The 16685-nt window shown below is 43.6% G+C and overlaps 1 protein-coding gene across 1 annotated transcript; it reads right to left on the bottom strand.

Moving 5' to 3' along the window:
- Positions 1-2565, bottom strand: LOC307017118 (alpha-1-antitrypsin homolog). Its single transcript, XM_079646619.1, has 5 exons — positions 2413-2565; positions 1602-2244; positions 1116-1386; positions 745-892; positions 1-618 (listed from the first exon to the last, which is right to left on the bottom strand). Exons 1-5 carry the CDS (start codon positions 2497-2499, stop codon positions 427-429), a joined length of 1341 nt encoding a protein of 446 aa, XP_079502745.1. The 5' UTR covers positions 2500-2565; the 3' UTR covers positions 1-426.
- Between the last annotated feature and the right edge of the window lie 14120 nt (positions 2566-16685).

The raw sequence follows: 16685 nt of genomic DNA, 5'->3' as shown, positions 1-16685 counted from the left end.
TTGTTGACAACAAGTCTTTATTTCACTTCAACATGTTAAAACAGAAATAGCACAATAACACAATGGCTCATTGTTTCAGCAGATGCTTCAAGCGATATGTCTACTGATGCTTTTATTACCTGTATCATATTTAACAGTCCAATGGAAACAATATATAATGATGTATTTCAACATTTATACACCTAGCCAGGTTCAAAAAACAGATGGTAATAAATGTGTCCCACTGATAGACTGCAAACAGATTAATAGGCTGACATGTCTTTCATTGATGATACATCTGTTGTCTTATTCATCAAACTATCTTGCATTCATCATCCCCCAATGCTCTAATGGAATTTCTACAGGGCTTTCAGACTCTGAGGTAACATTGTCCTGTAGCTACTAGAACCTACTACACAGTGTAACAAAATAATTTCCCAAGCATCTTTACATGGCTGTGGGGTCGTTGATCTTGCCCATGAAGAGAATGCTCTTGGTCGAGTGCTCCAGGATAAAGGCCAGGAAGGGTCTGTCGAGACGAAGGACTTCTGGCATGCTCATGGGCATGATTTCAATGGTGGTGGCAGCTGCTGCCTCTGTTCCTGTTTCATCCACGCTCAGCACAGCCTGGTGGGACACCTGTGGAAGAGCCAACAGAAGTTAATGTCGAGCACATGCAGGTTTTGAATATCTGTAGAGAGCAAAGGTTCTTTGCAGAATAGTACCTTGTCAACAGACATGTGAAGGCATGTTTGCCAATCATACCTTTGATACTTTGAGCTTGACCTCGGTAGACATGCCAGAGAAATCGGCGGTTTGTCCAAAAGCGTTGGTTATTCCCATTGCTTTCAGTGTACTGTCCAGGGAGGCTTCAGTGGAGATGGAGAACTTTGGCATATACAGATCTACAGAACTGAGGAATACAGAAATGCAGCAGTGTCACAATCACTGGATTATAGAGTTCACTTAAAGCATGTTTGCTTAACCTGAGCCATAAAAGATAAGGAATCTCAAATCAAATACTCCTGTTCAGAGTAAAGCCTAACACACATCAAGAGTTTCCTATAATCGTACAAAAGGACCTCACTACCACTACAACCGTAGAAGTTGAAAATACAATAAAATACCCCTCTTACCTCCTGAAGAGTGAGTCATGCCAATGCTTGATGTGGTCTTTGTTGATGTAGCCCTCCACCTCCGTCATCTTGCCTTCATCAGGCAGAACGATCATCATGGAGGTGTTGCCTTTGTAGGGCAGCAGAATGACGGTGGTGTGGTTGTCGGCGTCGTGATAGAAGTCGAAACGACCTGTTCTCATCATCATATCCACCTGAACCATTGTGTTTTCGTCCACGTTGAAGTCTGCCTTTTGTGTATGGTTACCATCGAAGGGTTTCACCCACTGTCCTGTACGAGGAGCATAAAAGTAATGCATTGTAGTTGTGTTGCAATATATGCCATGATTTTGATATCTTTCAGACTGGTTTACATAATTTTTCGTGGCATGTTTGAGCTCCTTAAACTACACACGGAGCCTGAACTGATATGAAAGCTTTGTCTCTACAAAGTCTCTACTGGCTATCTGCATGCTCTCTTTCAGATTATATCGGAATGTGTCCTACCTTTGAAGTAGACATAGTTGATCAGCACCATGGCCATCTCGGTGTCCAGGTCCTTCACCATATCTTTGATCTTATTGTTGGTTTTAGTGGCAATGAATCTGTTGATCTCAGCTGCAGCCTCAGCAGGTTTGGTAAAGTCGACGTTGAAGATCTCACCGGAGTAGTAGTGCTTGATATCATTCAGGAACTTCTCCAGAGGATTGAAGCCAGTGCGCACGGCAACGCCGTTACCCACATCCATTTTCTGATCCGCCTGACTGTGTCCCATCATGTGGAAAAGATGCTCGTACGCCTTGTTGACCTGTTCCTGGGTGTGAACACTGTAGCCTAAGCTGGAGAACAGCTGGCTGTGGGTTTCCCCAGCAGCCCCTGTGGACAACATGGAGAGGGCGGCGGAGATGCCCAGGGGCGAGAAGAAGATGTTCTTTCCAGCAGCAGCGTTGGCATTCAGGCTTTTGTAAAGGGCAAAGGCAAAGTCAGCATTGGGAGCGGACAGCTTGTGGCAGCTAAGCTCTCCATCGTGGCTGTGAGAGGCATCAGTGTCGTGGTGGTGGTGGCCTTCGTGGTGGTGGTCTGCCCAGGCTGCAGCCAGCAGCAGTGCTGAGAGTGCACAACTAGCAAAGATCCCACGCATATTTATAGCCTGTCCAGGGAAAATCAGAGGTGGTTAGTTTGGCTCGATAAGATTTAGCCTCTGAACAGCTATTCACACTAACCTTTTTTATTTACAAATGAATATAAGTCCAACACATCTAAAGCTTTAAGTTAAACAACAAACAGTTTGCATATTTCACAACAGTGTTACGCTTGCCTTCAATGTCCTCTTCGCTGCAGAAGGTTTGCTGGAAACTTCCCCATTTATACAGTAGCTCAGGTAGTCAACAGTTGGGTCAAACATTAACCAGGGCCAACCCCTATTCTCTGTCCTGTGCTAAGAGATATCTGGCAATCTGACTATCTACACCAGGCATGGGCAAACTAAGGCCCGCGGGACATACATTTATAGTTGGGCATTTTAATCCGGCTGCCGAATATTGGTAAAAAGATTTTCCTGCAATACCCGGCATTTCAGTTGATCCCACTAGATGGCGCACTCTAGACACAACCGGCAAGATCTAAGAACCAAATACGTCACGCTTACATTGGAGGGGGTCGAGATTAACCTGAGCGCGAACTAGTTCATGGCGAAAACAACTAATACAAGTTGTAACAAGCAGTAGCGCTGAGCAAAGTGACTAGAACGCGACCACACACTTATATAAAGTCAGGCAACACTAACCAGGCTTAGTGTGATTATGTTTATTGACCTTACTTTAATGACCATCTGTTCACTGTTATTGACCATTGTGAAGAGGCAGACGTTTTCCTGTTGTTTTTTATTATTGCAGCTATCGGATGGAATCAATATATGGGCTACATGTGGCCAGCACAAGTAAAATCATAACGAAAACTACACCTGTAAAATGTGCCTGTAGAAAACGTCTTGTGCCACAATATGATAGCAACAAGTAGTCAAGATAGTCTGATTAGCTTCGGTTGCTATGCTAACATCACCTGTAGAATGCCAGAGAAACTTTCATAACAGCCTTGTGATGCCAAACAGCGTCAATTCAGACTGAAACACATTCACTTATGGGGATGGGGTATATTTATCAGCTGCTTGTGTGACAGTCGGACAGTGAATACTTTACAGCGGCCGCTGCCACGAGTTAACAGTCTAAACTCCGGTGGACGAGCAGCGATGCAGCGGGTGGCAATGCTGCTGAACCACATTAATAAACAATGAACCACAGCACTCTGGAGAAAGGTATAAGGTTGGAGAAGTAGTTATTTAATTTAATCTGGCTTCGTACGATTAAAAACTACCCGACGCAGTCCTCTATTGATTTGTTGTGAGCTGTGTTTCGGAGAAAATCAGCGACGTAAAACGCTGTGTGGGTCATAAGAAGGCACGTAAACGGTTAGGTCATGACGCAAACGATGACGCAATGACGCAATAATTCACTTTTGAACCTGCATCTGTAACAATAGAGGCTTCTCAATTCTTACATTTCCCCTCCTCAACTCCTATCCTTGAGACTTGAGCCTCATCATCCCAATACCCCTCCTCGACTCCTCCTTTCCCTCACTCGCGTCCCTTCCTTGCATCTTAGCTCCGCCTCCGTAAGATGCGAGCGAGAGACACGAGGAGGTGACGCGAGGACAGAGGAGTCCTCAGGTATTAATTGGGATGTCCTCGTTCACTCAAACGTCACTCTTAAACTACGTCTGTTAATGATGACATGTGCACAGCTGTATCCCCTCTCATCGGGCTTAACTGAATAACCCCTTAGAACCGGCCCATTTCTGGTTAAATATTTATTTAAATGAATGAATCTTTCTCTTGTTAGTCAAGGAATTCAATGTATGATGCTGGTCCTGCTTTTGTGTTCCGTTTTGGTGTAAAATGTAGCCCACATTTAAATAAAAATATAATTATAGTAATGTGAAAGCCTTTTAGAAATGAATTGCACATAATAATTCCCACGGAGCTGTGAGCACTCATACATTTATGTGACGCTTTTCCACTCATCTTCAAGTTGTAGGTTTTCCTCTGTTGAAATCGACCAGCTGTGAAAGTGGGGGCGGGGCTTTTATATGCTAGTAGTGAAAACACTTCCGCGTAGTCTGCTCGCGTGTACCCTTATGAAACAAAGATATATTGTAATATATTGGTAAATATAATACAATATACTGGATCATACATTTCCATATATGGGAAAGTAGTCCTTATATTTTTTAATATATTGCAATATATGCATGGACCATGTATGGCTATATATTGATACATCTAAAAAAATATATTGCAATGAAAACAAAAACTGCACTATACATTTTTATATGTAATAGTTTTATTGAAACACTCATTTATCTTTCATGAGTTACACAAGTTTACATACAATTGAACAGATATTCATAAACAGTTATCTCACTTCGTTTTGTATAGTTACCCACTTTATATATGAACATATGTTTGATGGTATATATTAAAAAAGTACAAATTGTCCATTGAATGATGGCAAATAATATACAGTTTGTACAGACACACACATATATACACGCATATACAGTGGGGCAAAAAAGTATTTAGTCAGCCACCAATTGTGCAAGTTCTCCCACTTAAAAAGATGAGAGAGGCCTGTAATTTTCATCCTAGGTATACCTCAACTATGAGAGACAAAATGAGAAAAAGAAATCCAGAAAATCACATTGTCTGATTTTTAAAGAATTTATTTGCAAATGATGGTGGAAAATAAGTATTTGGTCAATAACAAAAGTTCATCTCAATACTTTGTTATATACCCTTTGTTGGCAATGACAGAGGTCAAACGTTTTCTGTAAGTCTTCACAAGAGGCGCATTCACACCGCAGTACTTTTCCCACAAAGGTTCATGAGAACTTAGTTCATCAGAACTCTTTAAGTACAGATCGCGTTCACACCGGAATAAGTCCCTGGGGGTGGATTAGGCAAATGAAGCCGCTGACGTCACTTCTTCTTCTTCTTCTGCTTTGGGTTTACTTGCAGGCCGCAAACAACTTCACGGCGTATACTGCCGCCCAAAATCCCCGGCCGGAAGTCCCCGGTTGTTGGGGACTGGCTTCAGTAGAAGCTGCTGAGACTTCCAGCAGCTTCTACTGAAGCCTTCCGAGAAAATCGCCAGAACGCCGACACCTCCTCATCTCCACCGCTCCCATGATTTATTTTGTGTTGCAATAAGTTAGTCTCTCTGCGTTTCTGCGCTGGGCTAATGCTAATGCTAATAATGCTAATAAAATGGTGGCTTCACAACACTTTTTTTGAGTTTTACGTGGCGTGGTTTGCAATCCATCCAGCCAATCAGAAATATAGCTCTTTTCTCACAAGAGAGCCGCATGAGAGTCCCTGCTCTCTAGCAGGGACGGAAAAGGGGGTAAAAAGGTTCTCATTAACTAATTTTAGTTCCGGCTCTTTTTGGTGTGAACGCGACATTTCGGAACTATATTGGAACTAAAGTGGGAAAAGTACTCCGGTGTGAACGCGGCTAAGGTTTTCACACACTGTTGCTGGTATTTTGGCCCATTCCTCCATACAGATCTCCTCTAGAGCAGTTATGTTTTGGGGCTGTCGCTGGGCAACACGGACTTTCAACTCCCTCCAAAGATTTTCTATGGGGTTGAGATCTGGAGACTGGCTAGGCCACTCCAGGACCTTGAAATGCTTCTTACGAAGCCACTCCTTTGTTGCCCGGGCGGTGTGTTTGGGATCATTGTCATGCTGAAAGACCCAGCCACGTTTCATCTTCAATGCCCTTGCTGATGGAAGGAGGTTGTCACTCAAAATCTCACGATACATTGCCCCATTCATTCTTTCCTTTACACGGATCAGTCGTCCTGGTCCCTTTACAGAAACACAGCCCCAAAGCATGATGTTTCCACCCCCATGTTTCACAGTAGGTATGGTGTTCTTTGGATGCAACTCAGCCTTCTTTCTCCTCCAAACACGTCTAGTTGAGTTTTTACCAAAAAGTTCTATTTTGGTTTCATCTGACCATATGACATTCTCCCAATCCTCTTCTGGGTCATCTAAATGCTCTCTAGCAAACTTCAGACGGGCCTGGACATGGCTTAAGCAGGGGGACACGTCTGGCATAGCAGGATTTGAGTCCCTGGCGGCGTAGTGTGTTACTGATGGTAGCCTTTGTTTCTTTGGTCCCAGCTCTCTGCAGGTCATTGACTAGGTCCCCCCGTGTGGTTCTGGGATTTTTGCTTACCGTTCTTGTGATCATTTTGACCCCACGGGGTGAGATCTTGCGTGGAGCCCCAGATCGAGGAAGATTATCAGTGGTCTTGTATGTCTTCCATTTTCTAATAATTGCTCCCATAGTTGATTTCTTCACACCAAGCTGCTTACCTATTGCAGATTCAGTCTTCCCAGCCTGGTGCAGGTCTACAATTTTGTTTCTGGTGTCCTTTGACAGCTCTTTGGTCTTGGCCATAGTGGAGTTTGGAGTGTGACTGTTTGAGGTTGTGGGCAGGTGTCTTTTATACTGATAACGAGTTCAAACAGGTGCCATTAATACAGTTAACAAGTGGAGGACAGAGGAGGCTCTTAAAGAAGAAGTTACAGGTCTGTGAGAGCCAGAAATCTTGCTTGTTTGTCGGTGACCAAATACTTATTTTACTGAGGAATTTACCAATTAATTCATTAAAAATCCTACAGTGTGATTTCCTGGATTCTTTCCCCCCATTCTGTCTCTCATAGTTGAAGTGTACCTAGGATGAAAATTACAGGCCTCTCTCATATTTTTAAGTGGGAGAACTTGCACAATTGGTGGCTGACTAAATACTTTTTTGCCCCACTGTATATGCATATATGCACGCATATATATATATATGCATATATATATATGCACATATATAAATATGCATATATATATATATGCATATATATATATGCACATATATAAATATGCATATATATATTCACATATATATATATATAAATATGCATGTATATATACACATATATATACACATATATATATATATATATATATGCATATATGCATGCATATATATATGCATATATGCACGCATATATATATATATAAATATATATGCATATATTACGGCCGACCGGCTATTTGGAGTGGAATGCAGCGCATCCACGGCAGGCAGCCCAAACAGTAATCGAATGCGCCACTTCCGCTGACAGTGTCTGACCTCCGTCTTCGCGAAACATAACTCTCTAAAACGTGTTAACGTTCTCATCGGACACATTACGTGATCATCACCAATCAATCTCACAGATTTCGGGGAGCCCCCCCCCCCTCTCCAGCAATAGATTGATCTGATTGGCAGATTCAAATGGCGGTAATGCACCTAGAAGTTGGTTTGCCAACCACCAATAAACAAGAAAGAAAGAAAGAAGAACAGATTCAAATCTGCGTTGCTGCCTCTGTCTGTTGATTCTGTCAAGTGAGTGTCAAAGAGAAAGCATTCATCAGGTACTTCGAAATGGAAAATTAAAAAGAAACGAGAGGAAAATACAGCACGAGAGTCAGGTATGTGTGTGAGCATTTCAAACTATTTTAAATTGAAATAATTCTGCATGTACACTCCAAGTAGTCTAGTTGCTTAATCTGTATGTCCCGTCTCTCGGCACTACAACAGCTACATTAGCTAACGTTAGTTAAATTAGCTATGTTAGTTCCCTCGTGTATAAGTGTATAACCGGTCCGCAGCTTTGTGAACATTCAATTTCAAAGTTTTTCAATGTTACAGTCAACTGAAGTCGACCCAAAACAGCCAAAAATAGCGGACCTTTAGATCGCTAACATTTTAGCACAAGTCAATGGAGTTTAACAGCGGGACCTAGCCCCGCGGCTAACGGACATTTTCTGACTGGTGAAGGTGATGAGCTAGTTAAGTAATGTAACCACAGTTAGTCTATGTGTTCTGAATGATGTTAGTAACTATGTAGGCTAACATTAGTTAGGCTATGTGTTGTGGACTAATGCATTCAAGTTAGTTCACATTTTAGTTGTTATTGCCCCTGCTGACAATTGTGTGGATAATATTTAGCCTACAGTCAATGGAATTTCCCATTTTGCTCTCCAGTGTATTTTTATTTTAATGTTGACCCATAATACTATATCTATATATTTTACAGGAGCATTGTTGAAATTCATAGGTCGAACTAAGCCTGCAGAACCACAAGTCAAGAGGACAGAGGAGCCAGATAGCAGTGGTGACTGAGGCAGAAGAAATAAGGAGAGAGGGCCCATGCAGAGGCAGACATCAGTAGTGAGGAATCAGACCCAAAAGACACTAGGACAGAGGAGCCAGATCGCAGTGGTGAGGAACGCACTGTCATTTAATTTCACTGTAATTTTACTTTTCACATATCACTTTATTCACTATTCAGCTTAGTTATCCTTGCCATGAAGGAATGAATGGATGAAAGTTCTATATTATTTAATGACAGATTGAACCACAGCAATATTGTTTTCGAGATTTTATATGTTTAACTGCTATGCCTGTCATCTCTGCTCTGTGTCATTGTGTTGTCTCCTGGGTTCTGTAGTGCCCGGAGTCTGTCTTTTTGTTTTTTTCCTCCCAAACCCCATCCCCTCAGGACGCCTTTTGCCTCCTGTCAGGTCATCATTGTAAATAAGAATTTGTTCTTAATTGATTTTCCTGGCTAAATAAAGGTTCTTCTACTATTTATTCAGTTATTTTATTACTGGTACTGCTAATTGCACTATGTGTATTGTTGTATATTGTATATACGTATGTATTTACTACTACTACTTACAAAATCAAGGGTTGTAGCTTTGTGTCAGTACATATTTCAGGGATTTTCTATGCCTTTGTTCTTCTAAATTCTAATACTCATAGGCGACTACAACTCCTGCCGATGCCCAGTTCTCCCTTCCCACCACCCCAGGCTCATTGTGCTAGGTAAAACTCTCATTCAATAAAAGTAGTCTTTTAAAGGTGGGGTAGGTAATTTGAGAAACCAGTTTGAGTGCACTAGAATTTGAAAATATACACCCGGGAAAAATCTGCCACTTCCTTACAGAGCCCCTCCTCCAATACACACAAACACGCACATGACCAATGAGGGCACCAGATAAGTTTGTGCACAGATGGAAGGCTGACAGGCAGGTAGGCCATCCAGTTATTTTAGCCGAGCCGGCTCAGATGATTGGTCGTGCTTTTTACAGTACTACGGCTTCCACAGATGACATTTTGTCAAAGCACTTAGAGGTGGGGAAGGTAAGTTTGAGAAACCGGCTCGAGATACACTTTTTGTTATATTCCATGGAATGCTCTAAACATCCCGATAGCAATGAATATCTTAAGTGCTTTGACAAAAAATTGCTTGCCACGGAGCCCGGCCGGGCACAGCCCGAAAAGGCAACGTGGGCAACACCTCCGCTTCTCCGTCCCGCGGGCCCACCACCTACGGGAAACAGCAATGGGGTCGGGTGCGCTGCCAGAAGGGTGGCAGTGAAGGCAGAGGGTCTCGACGGACCAGACCCGGGCGACAGAAGCTGGCTTTGGGGACGTGGAACGTCACCTCTCTGGGGGGGGAAGGACTCGGAGCTTGTGCGGGAGGTGGAACGTTACCAGTTGGATCTGGTTGGGCTCACCTCTACGCACAGCGTCGGCTCTGGAACATTAATTCTGGATAGGGGTTGGACTCTATTCTTTTCCGGAGTTGTTCAAGGTGTGAGGCGCCGGGCGGGTGTGGGGATACTCACAAGTCCCCGGTTGGGTTCTTCGTTGTTGGAGTTTACCCCAGTGGACGAGAGGGTCGCCTCCCTACGCCTGCGGGTTATGGGGGGGAAAACTCTGACTGTTGTGTGTGCTTATAAACCCAACAGCAGTTCAGAGTATACGGCCTTCTTGGAGACCCTCTACGCACAGCGTCGGCTCTGGAACCTTACTTCTGGATAGGGGTTGGACTCTATTCTTCTCCGGAGTTCAAGGTGTGAGGCGCCGGGCGGGTGTGGGAATACTCACAAGTCCCCGGTTGGGTGCTTCGTTGTTGGAGTTTACCCCAGTGGACGAGAGGGTCGCCTCCCTACGCCTGCGGGTTATGGGGGGGAAAACTCTGACTGTTGTGTGTGCTTATGCACCCAACAGCAGTTCAGAGTATACGGCCTTCTTGGCTCACCTCTACGCACAGCGTCGGCTCTGGAACCTTACTTCTGGATAGGGGTTGGACTCTATTCTTCTCCGGAGTTGTTCAAGGTGTGAGGCGCCAGGCGGGTGTGGGGATACTCACAAGTCCCCGGTTGGGTGCTTCGTTGTTGGAGTTTACCCCAGTGGACGAGAGGGTCGCCTCCCTACGCCTGCGGGTTATGGGGGGGAAAACTCTGACTGTTGTGTGTGCTTATGCACCCAACAGCAGTTCAGAGTATACAGCCTTTTTGGAGACCCTGGAAAGAGTCCTGTATGGGGCTCCTGAAGGGGACTCTTTAATCTTGCTGGGAGACTTCAACGCACATGTGGGCAATGATGGAGACACTTGGAGGGGAGTGATTGGGAGGAACGGCCCCCCTGATCTGAACCGGAGTGGTGGTTTGTTACAGGACTTCTGTGCTAGTCATGGATTGTTGATCTCAACTGATGGAGTGTTAGGGCGTTGGAAGGAACACTTTGAGGAACTCCTGAACCCGACAACTCCGCCCTCTATGTTAGAGGCAGAGCTGGAGTATGACGGGGGATCGACACCAATCTCCCGGGGGGAGGTCACTGAGGTCATCAAACAACTTCACAGTGGCAAAGCCCCGGGGGTGGATGATATCCGCCCAGAAATGTTGAAGGCTCTGGGTGTTGAGGGACTGTCATGGTTGACACGTCTCATCAACGTTGCGTGGAAGTCGGAAACAGTACCGAAGGAGTGGCAGACCGGGGTGGTGGTTCCCCTTTTTAAAAAGGGGGATCAGAGGGTATGTGCGAATTACAGAGGCATCACACTACTCAGCCTCCCCGGGAAAGTTTACTCTAAGGTACTCGAAAGGAGGGTCAGGCCGATTGTCGAACCTCAGATTGAGGAGGAACAATGCGGATTCCGTCCTGGTCGTGGAACGACGGATCAGCTTTTTACTCTCGCAAGGATCCTGGAGGGGCCTGGGAGTACGCTTATCCAGTCTACATGTGTTTTGTAGACTTGGAGAAGGCGTATGACCGGGTTCCCAGGGAGTCACTGTGGGAGGTGCTGCGGGAGTATGGGGTGAGGGGGTCTCTAATCAGGGCCATCCAATCTCTTGCGCTTTGTCACCAATCCTGTTTGTAATATACATGGATCGGATTTCGAGGCGTAGTCCTGGGGGAGGGGGTCTGCAGTTCGGTGGACTAAGGATTGCACCACTGCTTTTTGCAGATGATGTGGTTCTGATGGCTTCATCGGTCTGCGACCTTCAGCACTCACTGGATCGGTTCGCAACCGAGTGTGAAGCGGCTGGGATGAGGATCAGTACCTCCAAATCTGAGGCCATGGTTCTCAGCAGGAAACCGATGGGCTGTCCACTCCAAGTAGGGAATGAGTCCTTACCCCAAGTGACGGAGTTCAAGTATCTCGGGGTCTTGTTCTCGAGTGAGGGAACAATGGAGCGTGAGATGGGTCAGAGAATCGGAGCAGCGGGAGCGGTACTGCAGTCGCTTTCCCGCACCATTGTGATGAAAAGGGAGCTGAGCCAGAAGGCAAAGCTCTCTGTCTACCGGGCCATTTTCATTCCTACCCTCACCTATGTTCATGAAGGATGGGTCATGACCGAAAGAACGAGATCGCGGGTACAAGCGGCCGAGATGGTTTTTTTTCCGCAGGGTGGCTGGCGAGAAGTTCGGTCATCCGGGAGGGACTCGGAGTTGAACCGCTCCTCCTTCGCGTCGAAAGGAGCCAGTTGAGGTGGTTCGGGCACCTAGTTAGGATGCCACCTGGGCGCCTCCCTTGGGAGGTGTTCCAGGCACGTCCAGCTGGGAAGAGACCAAGGGGTAGACCTAGGACCAGGTGGAGGGATCATATCTCTTCGCTGGCCTGGGAGCGCCTTGGGATCCCCCAGTCAGAGCTTGTTGATGTGGCCAGGGAAAAGAAAGTTTGGGGCTCTCTGCTGGAACTGCTACCTCCGCGACCCGACCACGGATAAGCGGGAGAAGATGGATGGATGGATCTTTCATTGGCCAAAACTAGATCAAGTGTTACCATATTCATTAGCCAACATGTATATCAACATCAATTTTGGGATATATTTACAGTTTGGTTATGGTTACATAATGAATATTACAGTTTTTTAAAAGGGCAACTCACGCATTTTGTAATAACCATTGCAAAATGTAATAATTTATTACAAAATGCAGGGAAATGTATTTTATATTGCGTTCAGGCTGTTACACAATGCATTAGATTATTACAAAATTTGGGTTTTATTACATAATTACATGAAAATGTTCTTGAGTCATTACATAATGTGTTGTTTATAGGCCTTTTCTTTTATTCTTTCCTTGTCCTTTTAATGAGTATTTGGATAACTGTTACACATTGATAGAAAAAAACTAATTAAGCTTCTCATTATTCAGACTCAGCTCTCAGCGCTTAAGCTTCTTTTAAATGTTGTCAAAAGCTAAAAAGACACCAGAGCCTGTTTTATATATTGTAACTATGCAAGGAATAAAACTTGAAGTGGTTACCTGTTACAAATACCTTGGTATCTGGCTTGATGATTGTCTCACTTTTAAACTTCATGTCAATAACCTGCTTTAAAAACTGAGGGTTAGGCTAGGTTTCTTTTTCAGAAACAAGTCCTGTTTCTCGCTTCAGGCCAGAAAAAGGCTAGTCTCTGTGACCTTTTTAACTGTGCTGGACTATGGTGATCTGATCTATATGAATGCACCTGCCAATTACCTGATCAAGTTTGATGCCGCCTATCACAGTGCACTGAGATTTGTGACAAACTGTAAAGTATTAACCCATCAGTGTACCCTGTACAGATGGAGCGATTCATTTCGGACAGTTTGAAACGCGAGGGCCGTGATTGGTACGTGATCTGCCTTCGCTCAAGGGAAAACATCCAGCTTGACTTGAGACCGCCCCCGTGATAGATAAATGTATTTATAATGAAGCCAGCTGCAATGGATCATTGATCCACCAGGAGGTGCAGTGGGGTTCCACACTGGAGCTCATGTGAAATAAAGTCAGATACAGTACGCTGGATATACAGCGGAACTTTGTTAAGATCCATATGTCACGGATATCATACTCTGTGCTAAATAAGAGACATGTAATCATTTACAAAACATCAACATGTTGTTATTTAACAAAATCATTTTGTTATTCGAAAAAAACGAACGGGAGGAAATGCAGCCCGGCTCTCGATTTTTAATCCTAATTTAATCATCATCTTCACCACGATCATTTATGTTTATGTTCGCCGAATTGACATGAAATCACTGACACATATGAATATACTGTATTCAACTTCATTAAAACGTTATTAACGTGCCTAAACTCAGTAATTCACCAAAAATATGTATATTTTAATGGAGTTTCGTCGGTCGATCAGGATCCCAAAGTGTAGCGGAGGGATCCTCATCTGGATGAAGGATGTTATTTTCCCCATAAAGAACAAGTCGCTGCAAATTATCCCGCTTATTACATGGCCACATTCTCAACAAAGTAACGACATGACTCCCAATATTAATTGAAATGCTTTTATGGATTTAGAAAATGTTTTTATTGATTTAAAAAATAGTTGTATGTATTGATTTAAATTCACATTCACTCCACTACTACATGTATTTAATACCTTTAGTTACTTCACAGATCTGGATTAATTAAGTGAAATATGATCAAGTGTTAAATCAGACTTTAGTTCCACCTGGAGTAAATCCACAAGCTACCCTGCAGTATACAAAGTCATTCAAACTAGCTGCACCTTTAGCAGCTTTGAGAACACTTTCATGATCAATCATTATAAAACATATCATATCTATTTTTCTTAAATGGACCAATCTGCACAATGACTACTTTTACTGTCGCTACTTTCACTATATTTTTATGATAATACTTTTCTACTTTTACTTGAGGAACATTTTGAATGCAGGACTTTTACTTTAACAGAGTATTCCTACACTCTGGGACTATTACTTTTACTCAAGTACAAGATCTGAGTACTTCTACTTTTACTCAAGTACAATATACTTATACCACCTCTGTTTATAGCCTATGAAAAAAACTATTAGAAATAGAAGGCTAAAGCTAACGTTAGCAGACAGTGACAATGTATGCTAGCTAGCTAGCTCAACGATTCCTTAAATAATATTGCCACAGAAAAACTTTTCAGTTCACATCACGCTCTGCCGCTCCGACAGGGAGCTCTGCTCTGAACACCTGAACGGCCCGTTCTAACAGCTGTTCACCAGCGGTCCAGTCTGTGCCACAGTGACTCCGGACGCACAGTTAATATTAACGAACGCACCCGTAGGTAATGTAGCTGCTGAAGCTAGACCATCATCGCCGAGCAGCAGAGCCTTATTATACATCCATGAGCAGAGCCGACAGGCAGGAAGACTCGTGCACACAGCTCGTACTTCATTATAATATATAAAAAAAGAACACCATGCGTGTCATGATGGCACATAACAGCTCACGGCCGCAGATTACTCCGGATCCCAGCCCCCCCCATACCCCAAAAATATTTGTATTGCAGATCTACATGAATCACACAAACGACTTATTTTGGATTCAAAACGGCGAATTTCGCCGAAAGGTGAGAAGTTTGCATCACTGAACATAGACAGAGCACAACTGAAACATAACATCTGAAACGATGTAACAACATAATACACTTGTGGGGATGCTTGGGATGTGAGGAGTGAGGGACACGGCTTAGAACGGGCGTGTCGCCTGGCAGGACAGGAGAGTGTGTGCACCAGTCTGCCTTGATCTATGAATTCATGTCCGTGACACTCACTGCTGCCCACAGCTGTTTTATAGAAGGAAATTCCTTCACTTCATGAAAGTGTTTTAACCACACACACCTCTACTACACACACATGACGGGTGTTATTTTCCCCATAAGGAACAAGTCGCTGCAAATCATCCCGCTTATTACACGGCCAAATTCTCAACAAAGTAACGACATGACTCCCAATATTAATTGAAATGCTTTTATGGATTTAGAAAAAAAAATTATTGATTTAAAAAATAGTTGTATGTATTGATTTAAAAAATAGTTGTATGTATTGATTTAAATTGACATGCATCCGCTAAGAAAAATAGTCCGTTGTTACAGTTTTTTAAACAGTCTGAATGAAACGGCAGCTCTCAGCTGTGTATTTACACAACTAATGGCCCATCAACCACAGCTCTCTCCCCCCCTCCCCCCTTGATCTTTCTTCTCCAGCAGCTAAATGAACGGTAGGTTACTCTGAGTGACAAGCTTACAGTTAGACACAACACTGTCATTGCAAGTGACCCTCAGTTAGTTGACTTTTATGTTCAACTGCTAAATTCGTTACTGATAAAAAAAGGGCTTCTACTGTACCTAATTACCTTAACACTAGAACCGCCAGAGGTTTTTGTATAGGCCTACCTAAACCCGTCAAATCCCGCTATTAGAATGCAATTTTTAACAACATAGGGTGCTACATAACACTTTCAGGAAAAGTCAGGGACTGGGAGACTTTAATATTTTATTGAAAAAAAGTTACATTGCACACACACAACAACACATCACACAAATTGACCCGATTGGCGGTTCTAGTATTAAATAAACTCACTAATTAATGAAACCAGTTCAATACGCATTATTCTTATTCTTATCATTCTTTATGAGCGCAGAAATAGTCTTAAAATCAGATCTGTTTTTTAAATGAAATCTGACGGCAGGCAGTTAGCTCTGATCACCTATGACAAATGCGCCGCACCTAATCGCTGGCCATTCAGCCACAGACACTGTTCGAAATGGGGGGGAGCTAGGAGGAGCTTGGCTCCCCCGAAGAGGGAGGGAGCTCCCCTGAAGGCTGACTTTGAGATAAATAGGGGGAGCCCAAAACAGTCGTGCATATTTGTGTCACACAGATTAGAAATGTTGAGTTTCTGTAAATAACAGTTCTTTAAATAAATAATAGTTATTGTTCATTACAGTTTCTGAATATTTGTTTTATATTTGTGAATATGTCTGGGTGTTGCCATCTGTATGTGGCGGCGCGGTATTTGAAATGTTCATATTGATATTTTTTTAACTCTGGCTGTGTAATAAAAAAATATGGCAAAACGAAAACAGCCAAGCGTCACAGCTTTTGGATTCACAAGCAAAGAAGCGAAGGAGTCTAAAAATGACAACGTGAACGGAAAACAACTTTTAGTTGGCCGGCTGTAAGCGGCGTTAGGGTCGAGTTTGACAGCTCCACACCGAGGGAGAGGCCTGCCGATGCGGAGCCTGAAGAGGCTTCAACAACGGCCACATCCGCCGGCATAGTGACACCGTCTGTATTAGTAGAAGAGTGTTTTTATAGCAATTGATCGCATCCGCGCTGCTGCGCCAGTCAACA

The sequence above is a fragment of the Notothenia rossii genome, assembly GCF_949606895.1.
Source record: "Notothenia rossii genome assembly, chromosome: 8".
Classification (NCBI taxonomy): domain Eukaryota; kingdom Metazoa; phylum Chordata; class Actinopteri; order Perciformes; family Nototheniidae; genus Notothenia; species Notothenia rossii.
This window is presented reverse-complemented; position numbering and strand designations above follow the sequence as displayed.

Excerpts from the sequence above, each read along its gene's own strand:
- LOC307017118 (XM_079646619.1), bottom strand. The coding sequence starts at position 2,499 with ATGTTTGACCCAACTGTTGACTACCTGAGCTACTGTATAAATGGGGAA. Across the intron at positions 893-1,115 it reads CATGACTCACTCTTCAGGAG|TTCTGTAGATCTGTATATGC; the intron begins GTAAGAGGGGTA and ends TGTATTCCTCAG. Across the intron at positions 619-744 it reads TCAAGCTCAAAGTATCAAAG|GTGTCCCACCAGGCTGTGCT; the intron begins GTATGATTGGCA and ends GCTCTTCCACAG.